General features: G+C 40.1%; 1 protein-coding gene across 1 annotated transcript in view; it reads right to left on the bottom strand.

The window, feature by feature from the left end:
• ppargc1b (peroxisome proliferator-activated receptor gamma, coactivator 1 beta) overlaps positions 1 to 18,614 on the bottom strand; it is a 51,258-nt gene that overhangs the window by 7,364 nt on the left and 25,280 nt on the right. The window contains exons 2-10 of the mRNA XM_056769467.1: positions 10,449 to 10,634; positions 10,126 to 10,320; positions 6,117 to 6,239; positions 3,853 to 4,726; positions 2,644 to 2,689; positions 2,256 to 2,320; positions 413 to 911; positions 236 to 311; positions 3 to 121 (exon numbers count right to left, since the gene is read on the bottom strand). Of these exons, the coding sequence (XP_056625445.1) occupies positions 3 to 121; positions 236 to 311; positions 413 to 911; positions 2,256 to 2,320; positions 2,644 to 2,689; positions 3,853 to 4,726; positions 6,117 to 6,239; positions 10,126 to 10,320; positions 10,449 to 10,634 (2,183 nt within the window). The remainder of the gene's footprint in view (positions 1 to 2; positions 122 to 235; positions 312 to 412; positions 912 to 2,255; positions 2,321 to 2,643; positions 2,690 to 3,852; positions 4,727 to 6,116; positions 6,240 to 10,125; positions 10,321 to 10,448; positions 10,635 to 18,614) is intronic.

Raw genomic sequence — 18,614 nt, 5'->3', positions numbered from 1 at the left:
ACTCGTTTTTGATGACCACTTTACAGTCCTCTGGGTGACCAAAGGCCTCGAAACGCTTGCGCAGCATGGACTGAGTGACGCTGCTCGGAAGGTTGTGAATGTAGATCACTTGGCACTGGTTCTGGAAACAAAGTGAATCAAAACATATACTATATGATGTATATCCATACTTTCCCAATAGCCCCTTTATTACAATGTTTCAATTGAATAATAATAAACATATAAGAGATCCTACCACATCATTCTCTTGTCCACACTGTAACTTGCTTCTTTTGTCTGATGCTTCATGGCACGTCTCCGAGCTCTCATTGCTGAAACAAATTTGTGTATAAACGTTCAGAATTACAAAAAGGAGAAAGGAAAAGGAGTGTTTTATGACCAAACAAGGTCATGTATTAAAACAATTCAGTACCTAAAGGAGAGTTTGCAGCCGGGGGACGGGGGCGAGAAGGACACGGGCGACTGTGCATCCAGCTCTGGGGTGGGTGAGCGGGCAGGAGAGGGTGAGCTGGTTTGCTCGGGACTGGGCGTGGGTAACTCTTCCATGCTCTCAGTCCTCTGGTGGCAGTCGGGGGTCTCTTCCCGTGCTGTCTCTTTTTTCACGTTCATCTCGTCATCCCGTCGGGATGTGTCGGAGCCAAACGCTGCCCCTGTTCTCTTGCAACTCTCCCCCGGTCCCAGCAGGCAGTAGTCGTGGTCCCCATAGGCGTGCTGCGTGCCCCCCTTACAGTCTGCATCGCCCGTCTGGCCCATCCGGCGCAGCTGTGCGTACAGTTCTGTCTGCTCTGGGAGCTTGCGTACGTGCGCCCGTGCCAGGCACAAGCTCTTGGTGGTGAGCTCAGTCTTGCCGTCTGGTTTGAAGAGCTCGTCCTCCACTGGTTTGTGAGGAGGTGTGGTGGGGGGAGTGAGGCCTGGAAAACACACACAAGTATATCGTTGCTGTCCTTTCGAAACCTCGAATGTCCAAATTTGGTTGTATAAAGTTTTTCTTTAATTTGCTAAATAAAGTTGACAAGCACTTTGTATTGGTTAGATATTTGTGAAACCCAGTGACAAACATAAAGGTTGACTGTCAACAATTGTAAAAACGTTATCTTTTTAATTATAGTTAACATCTTCGGTGTAAATTGTCTTTTAGATTTACAGTATATCTGGGTGTTAGGAGGGCTCTTGGTTCCTACCCATTAACCCACAGAACACCTGGGGCCTCATTTATTAAACGTGTTTAAGCACAGATTTGATCGTAGAGTGTGCGTACGCAAAAATCCATGGCAACGTTCATATTTATAAAAACGGTCTGGAAAAGTGCTAAGCGCCACATCGGGGTCTGTGTAACATCGGCACACGGATGAAGACGAATGGAGACGCAACAGGTATAGTCCAAGGGGTTTAATGATAACAGACACGGGAACAGGAGAACATGGGAGACACAACCGGGTTTACAATACAATACTCTACAAGGGATACAATGAAGGGGAGAACTTAAATACAAGAGAGAACGAGGAAACAACAGGTGCTGGGGATTAACTAATAATGAAGAACAGGTGAAGAGAGTCAATGACGAGGGAGTGTGTACAAACGGCAGTCCATAGGGAAAACGTTGAAAACAGGGAAGTGGCAAACAGGAGTGTTATAGTCAGAGCAGACGTACGTATTTATTCTTGTCACAGTGCTGCAGGTTTTTCGGATATTTAAGCCATATTCTTGCTGCTCGTAAAGCTTTTGGACCTTGACAGGTGAGCTTTTATATGTTAATGACTTTAACTAGAAATCGTTACGATAACATTTCAGAATTGATAGATTTCACATCTGAAAGTGAGCGTACAGACATTTTCTGTGCACACGTTCGTTCTCTAAATCACATGTACGCACATTTTAAAAATGATTGTAAGATCAAATTCTGTATGGTTTCTATGCTGCATTTTATAAATGAGGCCCATGGACACCCTAGCAAAAGCATAGCAACACCCTGGCAACACTCAACATCACAGCAGCGACTTCTGTACAAGCAGTAACCACGTACACCCAGAACAGTCTTCATTACTTGCAGTGAAACTATCACTTTAACATGCCACACGATTCATACAAAAGTCCTTGTTCACATAATTGAGCTTTAGCTCAATTCTTTAGCCAGTCAAGATGCTGGCAAACTGCTAGCATGTGCAAGAAAATTAGGCAACTAACGTGATAATAGCTCACGCAATGTCTGTCACAGCACTCTTATAAAATCCTACCAACTGTGTGCGTAATCTTACCTGCTGTGCCACACAGCTCCACGCAGAGAGTCTGCTCAAAGGACTTGTTTGGATACTGTGATTCTCTGCTCAGAAGACAAAAATGGCGTAAGTTTAATAAACATTTTACATGATAAAACATCACATTAAGAGGAAAACAATACAGCCCTAAATAAAATCTGCTTTAGAGTAGAGATCTATTGATCACGGTAACAATGTTTATTAAAGGGGTATTTATAGATTGGTGTTACTGTGAGAGAAAGTGTTTTGTGACATGTTTGAAACAGTGACTCTACAAGCCTCCCGAGGCAATTTAGTAGATGGACAGAGTCCAACGGTGGTTTTAAACTTTTGGCCTGGATGTGTTCCAGGGTTCTAGACAAGATTAGATGTGAATGGAAACACACACCCGTTGGATTTGGAAGCCAGTGGCAGACAGAGGCACGCAGGTTTCTCTGCAAAAAGAGGGAAACAAATATTTTGAGTTGATGTAGTGATGAAAAATTATACAACAAATATGTATTTACTTCACTGCCAATAACAGTAGGTTTATTATAAGCTCACAAACTTTGATTTTAAAGACACAAATGCACTAGTCCTTTAAATCTGAACGGATTCTGATTGTTAAACATCATCAGCTAGAAAAAAAAACGGCTAATAACTACTATAGCTTTGAGAATTTGATACGCACACTTGCTTAACACCTCAATGAATATAATGTTGTGAAAACAAACTTACACACAAGTATTTCACATCAATGAGTTTAGTCCAGTGGTTCTCAAACTGTGGCCCCAGGATGGATCCAGGGGGCCACAGATTTTGTGGCATTTATCGTCAATTTTATGCAATCAATTATCAGAAAAATAAGACCACCAACCAAAATTATTCATGTTCCAACATTGCAGAACAGAATTTGCTTTTAAATTGAGTTAAAGATTATACATTTTTCTTTCGGGGGCCGCATCAATGGAACTAAATAATTTGAGAACCACAGGCTTAGTCAATGTACATATTATCAAAAAGGGCAGTAATATCATGTATTCTATTTTTTTAATATATATAATAATCTTGTGTTTTTTACTTTTGTCACCTACTATTTGTTTTAATAGCCTTTTTTAGTTGATTCAACACTAAAAATATTTATATTCAACAACTATGACAAATCTTTAAAAGTGTAGAATAAATAATTCTGGGTTTGATCCGAACAATTTTGTTTCTCTGTATTGTTGTCATTATAGTTGTAGTTTGGAAAAAGAGTTTTAATGAGTCTTTAAGTGAATGTTTTTTAAAAGCCTTAAAATATTACCCCTGTAAATTAAACAGGTAAATGATGAATAAAAAACATGCAAATGTATATTTTATGTTGATTTCATTTTCAACAAACACTATTTAACCATTTGATAATCCCAAAGATTTGGATTAAATTATTCCGTTTATAACACTAATTAAAAAAAAACATTTAATTTATTCTACTCAGTCATGATTCATTGCAAATGATTCACTGCAAAAAAATGATTTGAAAAGTGCAAAATATTTTTTAATTCATTTTGATTTGATCAAAGATATTTGTACTATAAAACAAAATTGTAGTGGTTCTTATAATATTCTCATGTCTTACCGTCACTGTTGATACAGTTGATCTTCTGGCTGCTTTTGGAAAAATCTTCAATGGGGGGATGTTTGACCTTGTTCTCCTCTTCATTGGACTGTCTGTGCTCCGACCGGCTGCAGCTCACACGGAACTTCTTAGCGAACCTACTGGGGAAGGTAGCCAGGCGACGAGAGCGCCTGACCGAGAATGAGCCTACCTCAGGCTCTGGGCTCTTGGGACGTTTTGCACCCTTCTGCGTACTCTCACAGTCTTTAGGTTCAGCTTTGGGCTGGCGTGCAGGAGGAGAAAAAACCTCATGGTTGGGCTGCGCCAATGCAGCTCTGCAGTTGCTGTAAGGAGGGCTGTGCATTCTGTACGGCTTGCTTACATCAAACGACAGCTCGACGGCTTCCAGAAGCTCTTTGAGCAGAGAGTGGGCTTTGATTTCCCTGCGGCGAGTGAAGGGAACTCTCGGCCTGCTGTTGCAGGTTTGGGGGGCGGGCTTGTTACAGTTCTGAGGGAAATTGCGGGAAACGTGGGAGTTTTCGGATCTGGCCTTACGCGCCAACGCCTCGCGCTCTTTGCGATCCCAGCCGGCCTGCTTGCGCGTCGGCACGCAGTACGTGTGCATGTATTTGATGAGCTCCACTACGGACTGCAGTTCTTTTTCAGAGGAAAACTGGGGCTTTGGCGGCTCGACGCACACCATGCTCTCGCCCTCACTGCTTGATGACTCCTCTTCCTCTTCAGAGTCGCTGTCCTCTTCTTCATCCTCTTCATCGGCGGAAGGCGTGTCCTCTGCTTCCTGTGAGGTGGTGAGGTGGCGATGGAGTTCGGTACAAAGGCGCCCGGCGGGTCTCGCTGGCCGCAGCCTGCGCTCTTGTGTGCTTGTCTTGTCCTTCTGTGGAGGAGAAATTTAATTAAATGTAGTTTCATAATGTGAATCAAAATGTGAATCAAAATCCATATTACTGAGTGGCTTATTGTTTTTGTTGAAGAAAAAGTTCCCCCCAAAATTTGAAATTATTTCATCATTTACCATTCACCCTCATGTCATTTCAATCCTGTATGACTTTCTTTCCTCTGAAGAACACGAAAGAATATATTTTGAAGAACGTTGTAACCTTTGGTACCATTGACTTTGATGCATTGGTTTTGTATCAGTGGCAATACGTGAATGGGTTTTTAATAAAAGAGATTCTCGCGTTTGCTAGATACTCGCTTGGTCTCATGTCTAATCAGAGTTAATGAGTTAAGTGTTAACGCAGTGTGTCTTCTAAACGCAAGCGTCTCTTTTATCATAAACTCTTTCAACGTGTCTGCAGCAGGAACGTATTTTGACATGATGCGTGATGCAAATAGGTTCACGTAAAGCGCTGAACACGTATTTTGAACTCCTACTACCCCTGAAAAGGGAGGCTGCGATCGCCACTGTTTTGTATCCATAACAGAACTCAATGGGCACCTGCGTTTTTTTGGTCACCAACATTGTTTAATATATTTTTAAAATCTTACAGGTTTCAAATGACAATAAGGTGAGTAAACTATGAATTTTCCTTTTTGGGTGAACTGTCCCTTTGAGAAATGTCATCAACAATATGTCACAAGACACCACAGGTTTTTCAATTTTCTCCAATGTCAAAATAAACTTTGAATATTATTTCAAAGCTAGTTACCGTGTGGGTCAAACACTTTTAGCCCTGTGATACATGAGGTCATAAAACTACTTTGAATAGCACAGAGCATTTGCTCATGACAGTGATTTACGCGGAATGCGGCGATCCATCTTTTGTAACACACTCACGAAATGAGTGAACACGCGAGCCATGTAAAGCAGGCCGGCTCACTCCGCTCTATTTCAGCATGTACTGTGGTCTAAGGTTACTGAGACAAATGTGTCAAGCCTAGCTCTGAGATACTCTTTCGGTTTCCAAGGAACTATTGCTTGTTCTTTTATGTAATCTCGAGCTTTGTGTGAACATTGCCCTTCAGGCCGGGTAGAGACCGTGGCTGTGGAATGACAGATGGCTGAACTCGATTCTAATGCGACAGCAGCCGAAGCCGAGGTGCGATGTGCCAGAGTGAAGGGAGTGAACGATAAGTGTAAATCCTCGGTGCGGCTGGTGTAATCTAATTAGGCATTAGCATTGCGGTGGGAATACGCCGCCACTAAATGGTTACTGAATGGTGTATCTGCTCGCGCTAAGGTTGTTAAGCCCATTTGCTATCACGGGATGGCTTCTTCAGACTTGTGTCACATGTTTGGAGTTAAAGCGTGTAGAACGTCTCACCTTCAGCGTGGGCCTCACAGGCTTGGCGTGCAGGCTCCTGCTGCCATGGCGATGCGAGCTGCCGTCTTTGTGCGACTCGAGGCCCACATGCACATTAGGGGGCGACAGCAAGAGCTTTTTTAACTGTGGGGGGAACGAGAGGGATTGTAATTTGTTGTTCAAAACAGACTACACACAAAGAATAAATCAAATCTGATAAAATATTTGTTTTGACTTTTAGTTGCTCAAACCCAAAATCAACAGTGTGGTTTCCGTTTGTAGTTTTTTGAAACCATCGCTTACACAGCAATCTCACATTATATAACAAAATGAGTATACTTTAGAGTTTATTATTACTGTAAGTCATGGCCTAATGGTTAGAAAGTCGGAGTTGTGACCAGAAGGTTGCCAGTTCGATTCTCAGGGCTGGCGGGTAACGACCGAGGTGCCCTTGAGCAAGGCACCTTCCCCCCACTTTCTCCACAGGGACTGCAGTGATAGCTGCCCACTGCTCTTTGTGTACATGTGTTCACGACTTGCCGTGCGTGTGTTCAGTACTCTCTGGATGGGTTAAATGCAGAGGTCACATTTCGGGTCACCATATCTGTCAAGTAGGTCCCTTTCACTTCAAAAATGAAAATTCTGTCATGAATTACTGAATATTAAGAAGATCCAAACCTGTATACATTTCTTTGCACTGTTGAACAGAAAGATATTTGGATGAATGTTAGCATCTGAGATTTTTTGGGGTGGTCAAAAATGGTAGTCAAAAGTGCCCCAGAACTGTTTGTTTTCCTAGATTCTTCAAAATATTTTCGTATTTTCGGACGCGGGAGCCTGACCCCAGGTAACATCCGGTTTGTGTTTGGCTAGTGTCTAATAAATATAACTATTTATATTTTATTTAATTTATGTTCATATTAATTTGTATTATTATTTTACTGTATAATAATTGTATTAAATAAAAAATGCATTTTGTTGTATGTTCGTATTATTAAATAAACAATTTGTTGAATGGGTCCTGCAGTTTGGTTGCATTTAAATAACCTACAGGCACTCTATTGTTTGTAAATGTGTACCGGAAGTTAAGTCGGGGTCACAAAATTGCGCATGCGCAGTAACGTTTTGTTTATGTTGTTAGGATGAAACAGTCAAAAAAAAAAAATATACAATATTGGTGGTCAATGGTGCCCCGGGAAATCTTACTTGCTAACATTCTTCCAAATATCAGTGTTTACAACCAAAGAAATGTAGGTTTGGAACAACTTTAAGTTTAGTCATTTATGAGAAATTTTTCATTTTTGGAGGGAGTACCCCCTTGATGTATACTACAGTAAACAATGAAAAGAATATTAAATGAAAAACTAATAAATTGCTGTAGTATACCTGGTATACCTGGTAATTTTGATGTGGGTATGAGATATAACAGAGAGAGAATTTATAATTTTTCAACTGTAATTTAAAGCTGTAAATTACAATATGATCTCAATTTTTTTAAATCAAATCCTTCCCAGAACACATACACACAGTAAGGTCTGATAGCCACGTAAATCTTTACTATATATCAATAATTAATACATTTTACTGAAATAAGAAATTTTCTAAACAATTTATGAGAGATATCACTTCAATTAAGATACTTCAATTAAACATAATTGAGAACTCCACAAAATGCTGCACTCTGATCGCTTATTTGGATATAATACACATGTACTGCTGCAAGTCCTGAATGATCAGTGCCGAACGAGTTGGAGAAAGCCAAATAAGAAACAGCACAGTGTTCTAGATCCCTTAAGTGATTGTTTATGTGCTAACTTGGCAGCTCTGTCCATGTCTCTCAGTGTCCAATGAGGAAACTGAAGGGGCACTGAGGGTTTCAGCCTCTGTGTACCAAACCATTTTGGCATACATTGGCCATCTACGGCATGAAAACATGTGCTCTGCTCTCCCCGTTCCTGGTGCCTGAATGGACTATTTGTTTTGAACACAGAATGGCCTTATTTTGGGGATGAGGTGTAATTGCGGCCATTGCCAGCAGAGGGGGCTCTCAGATTTTGGGTAAAATGTTCACATTATACCCAGACTAAACTCTAGCAGTACTGGAACAATGCTGGAAGAATTTCATTGTTATGAATCATCTAACACAGGAATGCATCTGTTCAGACTTGTATAGATAGGTAAAGGAGTTGTGATGTTTCTGTAGTGCTGCTCATTCCAAACAGGCCGGAACACCAAAAAACACTGGGTCACCAAATGTCATGAATTGGGGCTGGACTATCTGTTTGTCCAACCAATGGAAGACAGGGGAGTGTTTAGGGCAGTTTTTTGAAAGAAAAGCATGTTTGCAGTTTACTGTAGACATTACACACTGCTTCAATCTCCTTTAAACCGTGTATTTAAAAAATATTTTCTCTTGACCATTTTAGTTGCCTAAACCTTTAGTATCAAAATGGTTCAAAGCTTGTGCTCTCAGAAATTTGATAATTCCCACCTCAACCAGGAAGTTACGTCTGGATTAAGTAATATTAAAAGTATTTAGTAACATTAAAACTTTACAAGTATCTGTTAACATTAAAAGAGCACTGTTCCATTACTTATATCCGGGTTGAAGTGGGAATTATAGTATTTCAGAGAGCAAATAGAGGCAGCATTAATCCCAATCAGATTTTCCTCAATTTCAGCATAATTTGTCTCTTTTACAGACATTGTAGCTACAATGTTGTCCTCCATCCTGTAATTCAGTTTTTTTTGTGTTAAACTATGCAAACTTAGACCTTGAGTGAATGTAAGGCAGACGTTACCGTAAATACTGCCAGTATCTGTGCTAAAAATCAAAGAAAGGACAACGACAAACAGGAAAATCACCCACATTACAACACATACTCCTGAACAACTGTTCGTAGCATTACAGGAAATAGAAAAACAAAGGAAAAGAGGAGAGAAAAAAGAGAGCTGTTCAACGAGTAATAAGTGTATTAACTGGCTTCACAGCATTCACAGATTAAACTGCTGGTGTTTGGGACCTGAGAGGCACAAATAAGAGAGTGGCATCTGGTTCCAGGAAATGTCATTATTTACTTACCCTCATGCATTTCTCTCTTCTCAAAGAAAACGGAAAAAAATGAAAGAATTTATAGGTTGCTCTTCACGTTACAGAACAAATCTTTCAATCCTGACATCTCTGCAGGGCACGTTCATTATAGTTCAATACCTGTGCAATTTGTGAACAAATCTTTTGAATAGGCTCTTTCCAATGAAACGGTTAATCCGGTTCACAAAGGCACTCCTAATGATTTGTTCACTGATTGGATTGATCCAGTTCTCGGTTTCGAACCGTTGCCTAAATGACCTAGTTAAAAGCTCACTGGCGGTGAAAATTATCAGTAAATAGCTACCGTATTATATCAGAAGACCCGGGGAACAGCGTAGAAGTCATATGAATGCACTTTTAACAGCGCACTTGACTTCATTGTAACTTAGAAAAAAACAACAACCAGTATAATTTCCCCAATTTTTTGACATGAGGGTGAATAAAATGAGAAACCGAGATTGAAAGATAGTTAGGGTCCTCTCTGTAGGTCCATTTTGTCACCTATTGAGTTCAAGACTTTAGAAACCTGGAAAGTACAGTATGCCCTTACAAAAACGTACCAATGTATTGCCATGTTTTGCAGTATTCCTTACCATTCCTCACTATAGGCCTTAATACAGTACCGTGATACTACATGCATTAAAGTTCCCTCTGAATACCACAGTACTTTTTTGTAAGGGTGAGAAAAAGTAAACAAGCCAAAGGGCTGTGTGGAAAAATAAGACTAGATAGAAGCCAAGAAGCCGCAGGTCCGTATTAACCATGGCCACATTCTGTAACCCTGCCTGTGAAGAGGATTCTTGTTAGAGCGGTTGCTTAAAGAGAATCGAAAAGCCCAAAATGAGAAAAATTCAGACCTGTGTTGCCTATCATACCCATGCTGTGGGGTAGTCAGAGGCCCATCCAAATCCACCTTAAACAGGAAGGAATGGTTCTTACTAGAGACGGGTCTTCTGTCTCTGGGCTCATTGAGCCAGTGAGGGGCTCACTGTCCGCAGGGAGTTCGTCTTCCTCCTCCTCGCCCTCATCAGGGTCTTCCCCCAGCAAAGGGAACACAGACAGCCCCCCGACCCCATCCTCAACAATGCCATCCAGGCTGTCTGTGAGTGCAGCGAGCAGCGCTGCATTCTCTTCCTGGAGAGACAGAAACAGTGGTGAGAACAGATTCAACCCAGATTCAAACCTGCATCACCCATATGAGTACCAAGGCTCAATACCATCATTTTACAGTTTAGAAAGTTAGCCGAAATAATGGTTCCCACCTCGAATAGCTCTGTGTCCCCAGTGCTGTACTGTATGGAGGCAGGGGAGTGATCTGAGTGCTCATTGCACCAGTGCAGCTCACTGAGGCAGTTCACCGAGTCAAAGTCGCTGGCGTCCAGCTGCGAGAGGTCAAAGTCAGGGAAGTCAGCATCCAGGCGGGCTGAGGAGACCTCCTCTTCCCCATACTGAAGAAGAAAAAATATTAAGGTCAAAGGTCTACATCAGAGAACACGGCCGCCGCAGACACTTAGCTTGAAGCACTGGGAAATCAATACAGAGTCTGCGATTGAGGAAGCCTAGAGCTCGTAACATTCATTTTAGTATTACCAAACCTCTGCACAACTTCATTACAACTAATGGACTGTTGTGAAAAGACAAAAAAAGCTAACCCTGGATTTTGCAGCACTGGGCCTTAGTTAAATTAGGACATTTAAGTAGTTTTTACCAAAATGCCTTACAAAAAACATGACTTCAGTGCATTTGGACACAACAGAATGTATTTACACTGATGTATTTTAAGATATATAACTGCAAGTTCTTTTCAGTTTGGACAACTTTTACATTTATTTAAGTCTTAATCCCTGGCCGGGAAACGACTCCTTCAAGCATAATTTTGCTGATCTTATCCTGCTTTGTATTGTTATGATATATGCTAATGAATAATGTTTACCCCCCTTACTCTGTATTTGCCATGCTACCCGGCCCAAAGAGGTACAAGTTTATTTCTCATGCAGCAAAAGTCAGATGATGAAAAGCACGTCATCTGGGACATCAAAGTCCACCGGATGACGCAAAATGTTTGCTGACAAATAAACTTGCACTTCTCATTCAGATTGAAAGAGTAAACATTGTTCATTGACATGTACAACTAACGTAAAACCATGTAAAAACAACATAAAAACAATGTAATAACAATGTAAACATGTTGTAAATCAGAAAATTTACATTTTAAATACTTAAATAAGGACAAAGATTAAACATTGTTCATTGACATGTACTTATGATTTAAAAAACACGTAATAACATCGTAAACTATCAGAAAAGTTACATCATTGGCATGTTCACAGTGTGCTATGCTTTAGATGTTAAAAAATAACTTTTTAAGATTACTCTTTTAACCACAATTGCGATCCGTTCCCTGCGTTCCTTTTTGGAAACAGATTATTATCCCCCTCAAAACAGATTATCCAAGCAGTTGTTTGGGGAAATTGACAGATCATTCAGTTTTGAAAATGTTTGGATTTGCACATGAATACAGTGTGTGAGAGAGCAAAGTGTGTGTGTGTGTGAAAGAGACAGAGAAACATTTTATTTGTGTCTGTGTGTGTGTTTCTGTATCAATAAGTACTCTGAGAAGGGAAGTGGTCTAAACCCCAAGGGTAGAGCCGAACGCCACACATGCCTTAATATCTCCATGCTTGCGATCGGGCTTTGTGCTTGGATCATTCCACTGTTTGTGGAAAGGATACCTGCAGGTCTACCACTACCTCGGTTTACAGGAGGCCTTAGCATAAATATCTAAGAGGGCCGCTGCGATGCATTTTTGGACGACTGCTTGCATGAAATCGGCCCTTTCTGTTTCACAAAGCTGATGATTTCGCTTATTCGCTTCCTTTTATTTCTTCATGCTAGGCCTGGTTGAGCGTGTACAAAAACTAAAAGTGCTATTTTAATGCATTGAATGGCCAATATCTTACAAAGGGAGAATCAGAAGCACCTATGAGCAGCTGCCGAGCTCAGATGAAATCAGGTCATATACTATGTATATCTCTGCTGCATTTGAACCCAATCTTATTATATTTGTGGCGTTTTAATCTGGCGGCTCACTAAGCTCTTGTTGCACAATTCTTTAAAGATTGAATCTGGCGTTGGATAAATGAGGCAACATTAGGGCCGGGTGATGTATTGCACATTCAAAATGCATTCACAGTGATTTTGCAAGACATGATTTTAATTCGAGATGATTTTAATTCGCTTTTTATTTGGCCATTTAGTTTCTTGTGACTGTGAGAATGCTAAGGAGTTTTATTAATGAAATGATTCATTTGTGCCACTTGCTCCATTACAGTCTCCATGAGGCATTTGTCATAAATTAAATATTGCTGTTCAGTGTTTAGGCCTCCACAAATACAAAAGAACAGGAAATCCTTCTGCACGCAGGATTTTAAAGGGACCACTCGGGATGCCCTTAAGGTGCCCTGCATGTACGTGTACGCGCATATCTATGCAAATGTGATGCGGGTGCTCGCCCAGCATCTGACGTGTATGCGCAGCATTAGGGGTGGGCGATCTAGAAAAAAAATTCAAATCACGATTTTTTCCAGATAGATCACGATTCACGATTTTATCGCGGTTCTTCTTCAAGTTGGTTTTAAGACTATTTTTCAAATTAAAGGGGCTTCAATACAGCCAAACTAAGTCCCCATATAAAAATATACTCTTTACCATTTATATTTTGAAGAATATTTTAATCAAGTTAATATTTAATGCAAGTGCAAGACCATAAATCAGCTGTTAGCAAAAAACTTTACATTTTGAATTTTGTTTTTCATCTTGTTGCGGAACTCGGAGTAAAGCTGTGGAATGGGCGTGGAGGATAAATATTTTTGGCTGGGTATTTCGTAACGTGGATCTACGACTTTGAGCAGTTTTTTAAAGCCCTCATTTTCCACAGTCTTTATGGGAATCATGTCTTTGGCCAGGTAAAATGCGACCGCGTCAGTGACATCTTTCCAGCGCTTGTTCATTCTGTCATACGGATACGGAGTTCCTTTCTCAAATGGTTCTTTCGCTAAAGTCGTTGTTTAAGCCCTTTAGTTTCCGTATGCTTGGTTGTACCTGATTTACTCGCGTGGGATCCCTTTATAATTTGACTGTCGGCATACTCTTTCAGTCCCTTTTATTTTGAGGTGGTTAAAAAGGTTCGTTGTGTTGCCTTACGACACTCGAATCTTATCATTGCCACATTTGCAAATAACTGTTGTTTGGGCCGTGTCAGTTGGGGAAAACCCAAACTTTATTACTGATGTAGAATTTTTTTTAGGGACCAAGTCCTCCGTGTTTCCCTCCATCTTCACTGACCGCGTCACTTAATCTTACTGACTTCACAAGCAACGTATACGAGCTTGTTAACATGGCGCAATCTATCGCAAGTATGTTGACGAATTCTATAGAACACTACTATATAGGACGATTTAACGATTTTCCCGAAAAAGTGGATCGTGCAGTCATTTTAATCGTTCGCGATCTAATATCGTCATATCGCACACCCCTACGCAGCATGCAAACACGCACACGCTTGGACCTCTCCACACATCCCCCTCATATGATACTGAGTCATCTCAATACCCAGAGACCCCTCCCCAAGAGCACGGAACCTCAGCTAATCAATCTTAATCCCAACCATTTTTTCTCTCCACTCGTCTCTCTATCTACCTCTTTTCCTGTGTTATGGCGAGTCTCAATATCAATCAATAAGTTCTGAAGGTTTAAGGTCACCAAAGTCGCTTGCGTGCAGCCGAAACTGTGGCACTCGGCTGCTGGGGTTCCTGAGCTGCATGTGTGACCTCTTATCAGCCTTACATGCTTCATGGAAGAGAGAAGCGGAAGATGTGGACCCCTGCTGGAATCCTTTAACAAACCCTGATAAATCCAGTGGTTAAATCGACTCACATGTTCTGCTGCGTCCGGACAGGACCCCTCCTTGCGTTTACGACGACAATATTCAGTGGATGATGATCAATGCACAGAAAAGATACCAGACTAATGATATAAAATGCGCAGAAGTTAATGAGCCCAGCTGACCTACTCAAGACTAAAGCATCAAAGACTAATCTGTGTAGTCAAAAATGACCTTTCACTTCATTCACATTTAAAAAGCTGTTCGGCATAACAAGAAAGGTCATTAAACATATAAATCAGGCAGATCAGGAACTGCGTATATACCTGACGCAAGAAGTCCAAGGGCATGCAAACATTACACTGGAAAACAACACCATCACAGCATTTTGGTGTATTGCATCTGATGCAATGTAAACTGCCCGTAGAGCTGGTGAGTTTTGTCTTTGGTGCTGGAGTTCTTTCACTGAGATCTAAACCATACAAGGTCGCAGCAACGCATAGAGCATTCTACTCACAGTCCCTGGGCATCTTTTCAAGGTATCTGGGGAATTTATAATGCATTTAAGGAGAATTAAAGGACAAGGGATGCGGAAAACAAAGAACAGTGCGACCAGTCTAAGTTTGCTTGTCGTTTCTTGCTGCAGGGTGATTCAATGTCCCAAGTGGATCATCTGAAAGCCTCTGGACTAGGGATTTGCAAAACTAGATGATAATGTCAAACCAGAAACAGACTGGTTTGCAACTAAAAATTATGTGTGGGTCTTGACGCGCTTTTTAAAGACACATAGCATGCCAAATGAAGCACCACCACAAGAGAAATTTCTTATATTGATATTTTATATAATATTAAGCAAATCCACTACAGCGCCTCCCCAGTGGTGCTCTTGCGGTTCTGCAGGGGGCGTGATTTAGGCTAAATCAAAGTGTTAATATATTAATTTAAAAATCGTTATAGTATCAGTTTTACTGCAAAAAGATTCATAAACTGATATTGATGCCTCTGTTACACACATATGATGTCATTTGTAAATAGTATGCAGTGTTATATTGATATAGTGATATTATTGATATAAAGTTATAGACAAACACAATATATTTATTATTATCTCTACTATACTATAGTATTAATCATAGCATACTATAATTAATGTAGTATACTACTGTATATACTGTATACTTACTGTAGTGCTGAAAAATGTATCATTTTTGATAATAAGTTTATTCAAATCAATTTTATTTATATGTGCTTTTTACAATTTTCGTTGTTGCAATGCAGCTTTAAATATATCATAATTAAATATCAAGAATAATACAAGTAAAACCATAGTAAGTACTACAGTGTACCAAACTATTTTTTTATGTGGAAGTGCACATTATTTACACGAAACCAATACAAACTGATAATAAATATATTATTGTGTAAATATAATTTTTACTACCAACAAAAATATGGAGGTTTTTGGTACGTCTTTGGTACTAGTCTCCTATTTGATTCCTCTTATCATGAGTCCACAATCAGAACACATCCCCACTCCAAAACAAACTTTTGAAGGTTTCAAGCCTAGTTTCACCTCCTTTATAGTAAAGCGTACAGGTTACTCATTCATTATCTGTAAGTTAATAGGCTCTTATCTGGGTGCCCTGTCCCTTGAGCCAACAGCTATCTAAGATATGTTATATATAGCTGTTATCCTTAGTCTCATGACTGGCTCTTACACAAGCTGCTTGTGACGGGACTGGCTTTAAAAGCTGCCCATGCCAACTGCAGATGGGACTAGTGCCTCTCATAAGCCTCCCTCCCCCTGAAAGAAGACAGACACACACGCGGCCCTTTGAGACGCGACCTGTCTATACTGCTAAATGGATTCCCTCACAACTCAATCCATAAAAAGTTTGGGCGTTGTAGCTTCCAAACAGGAGGAAATGTCAGTAGCAATGAATTCATGAGGTGGATTCTGTCAATTTTTCTTGACCCTCCGCTTACATGATGGCAAACTAAATAAACTAAATAAAAAATACAAATATGGTCATGTTAGACCATAGCAAACAAAAATACTACTGACCGCATTTCAACAGAGATTGGTGGCACAATCCACCACCAGGCTGGATTGAAACAAAATTAGCTCTTCGTTTGGAGACTATAGAGGAGCTCGCCGACAAGGTCTTTACAGAAAACTCAAATTAACGGCAGGACAGATAAAGTAGGGCAGTTAAAGGAATATCTGGGGCGCTCGTGTACAGTGGAACAGTGATCCCATCGTAACAGTTAAGACTAATAAATGGTTGATTCCTGACGTCTCATTGGCAAGGTTTCAGGCCTAGCAAGGATTTTTCTTTTTATTCTTCTTGGAATTGGCTCTCTGCAACTCCACGCAAAGCAGATGAACTGACTAACTATCCCAGCAAGTCACCTCTATCATTCTCGTTTAAGACCAGGGTGGCCCTTTAAATTCAGTGGTTATTGAACCCATTCATCCTTCAGAAATTTGCTAACAATTCCCAATGTAGTAAATTTCCAAATACACCCAGACTTCCTGGTCAAAATACAACTTTGACAATCGCGACTGCTGAAAATTGTTGACATAATCAAAAATGGGGAATGAGTCAATTAAAAGGCACAGTTCACTCAATACTAGTATTCTGTCACTTATTCATCCACATGTCGTTTGAAACCTGTATGTGACTTTTTACTGAGTAACACAAAAGAAGATATTTTGTGTCCATACAATGGAAGTCAATGGTGCCTCAATGTTTTTCAAAATTCCTCCTTTTGTGTTCCGTGCAGAAGAAAGAAAGTCATACAGGTTTTGAATGATTTGAGGTTTAAACGGGTCATGTGACAAGGGTAAAACGAATACTATTGTTTGTTTAAGATGTAATGCAATGTGTATACACGATTTAAGCTTTAAGAAACGCTGTATTTTTCACATACCATGCATGTTTGTATCTCCTCTTTGCCCCGCCTCTGAAAAGCGAGGTGTGCAATGATTGATCAATCAACCCGTGCTTAGTGATTGGTCGAATACTGCAAGCGTGTGACGGAAATGTAACGCCTCTTACCATATAGCAAATGTACTGACAGGTATGCCCACCTTACTTGCGTATACATTTTAGCGGTCTTAGTCAAATCATACCACCAACTGACGTAGATTTGTGGGGGTGTGGTTACGAGGGGTGTTTTAGGCAGGTCTGGGTGAGCATTGGCTTTTAGATAGAATGCAACTTTTGTTCTGACACTTTAAATTTTGCAATTTTCATTTCTAATATACTCATGGGCAATTTATAACACACCAAAGACACAGAAAAATACGTATTTGCGCCATATGACCCCATTTTATTTTTATTTTTGTGTCAACAATCTCTTAAATTTACATTCAGAATTGCAGTAGACTACATCAAGATTCAGACAATCCACTGCTATTTAGATTTTAGTTTTTTGTAATGCAACATTGAGCACAATTTTAATCTGTTTTAATTGTCTCAGATTAGCCGTCAAATTTGGTCTACTTCTTCTAGGCTGAGACAGATATCAAGTGCAAACCAAGGACAACGGCACAGGTCTGAGTGAGACGCTATTATGCAAAATGTCTGAGAGCTCGAGCCCTTGAATGCAACCCCGCTTCAGCCAGGTAGGACGGTAATGAGATCTGATTAGGAAGCGGATTCAGTGCTTAGAGAGAATACTTTGATAGACTGGCGGTTCAAACTGTGACTTTAGACTCGCATGGGAAATGGAAAATAGCATTCAATGTTTCCATTTCAGCAAGTTGCAACTATTAAAAAAGCAATTCAGATAATTAAAAAAAAATGTGTTTAATATTTATGCAGTAAAGTGATCATTTGACACCGCGCTATGATAATCATGTTCATGAACATGTTTCCTCTGCAGCCAATCTACAATTTTCATGTTCTGTCCGTAAAAAGTGTTATTCAAGCCATGAGTTCAGTGTAATTATACTCAACTGACATCACTTGATAATCCATAGTCACTACAGACTTGTTTGTAAATCCTTTACAAGATCAGGAGGTGTAATAAGGAATGGTAGGAAAGGCCAAACATCACAAGGGTTAATTAAGTATTGGGGGGATTTCTGGCAGCAAAAGAAGTCGTAAAAAATATATATTTTTTAAAGTCACTGTGACACATTTGACGAAGTTGGTCAAAGTTGGTGCTACCTTGACACTATTCAGACAGCCTTTCGTGCCTTGTTCACTATAATCGACTTGCGGGCCCCAGGTGTTATGTTCATCCGTTGAATGACAGATCTACATTACTCATAATTGATAAGGTATAATTCATAACATTCCTGATTAATATGATCCCCTGAGATGAGCTAAGAGAGGCATCAAAAACGACCCAAGACTCTCACACATTTAATATGGTAATGCTGAAGCAAACCATTTATGTGTGAAAAAGATTACCACATTTAAAGAAACCATGCTTGAATAATCCATAAATAAAATACGTTGGTAAATGCATAACAACTCCTTGCCATTTTTCTGCCTGAATATCAGCAATGGTGTCAAATCATTCAGGCCCACCG

This window comes from Triplophysa dalaica, chromosome 16 (genome assembly GCF_015846415.1).
Source record: "Triplophysa dalaica isolate WHDGS20190420 chromosome 16, ASM1584641v1, whole genome shotgun sequence".
NCBI lineage: Eukaryota > Metazoa > Chordata > Actinopteri > Cypriniformes > Nemacheilidae > Triplophysa > Triplophysa dalaica.
This window is presented reverse-complemented; position numbering and strand designations above follow the sequence as displayed.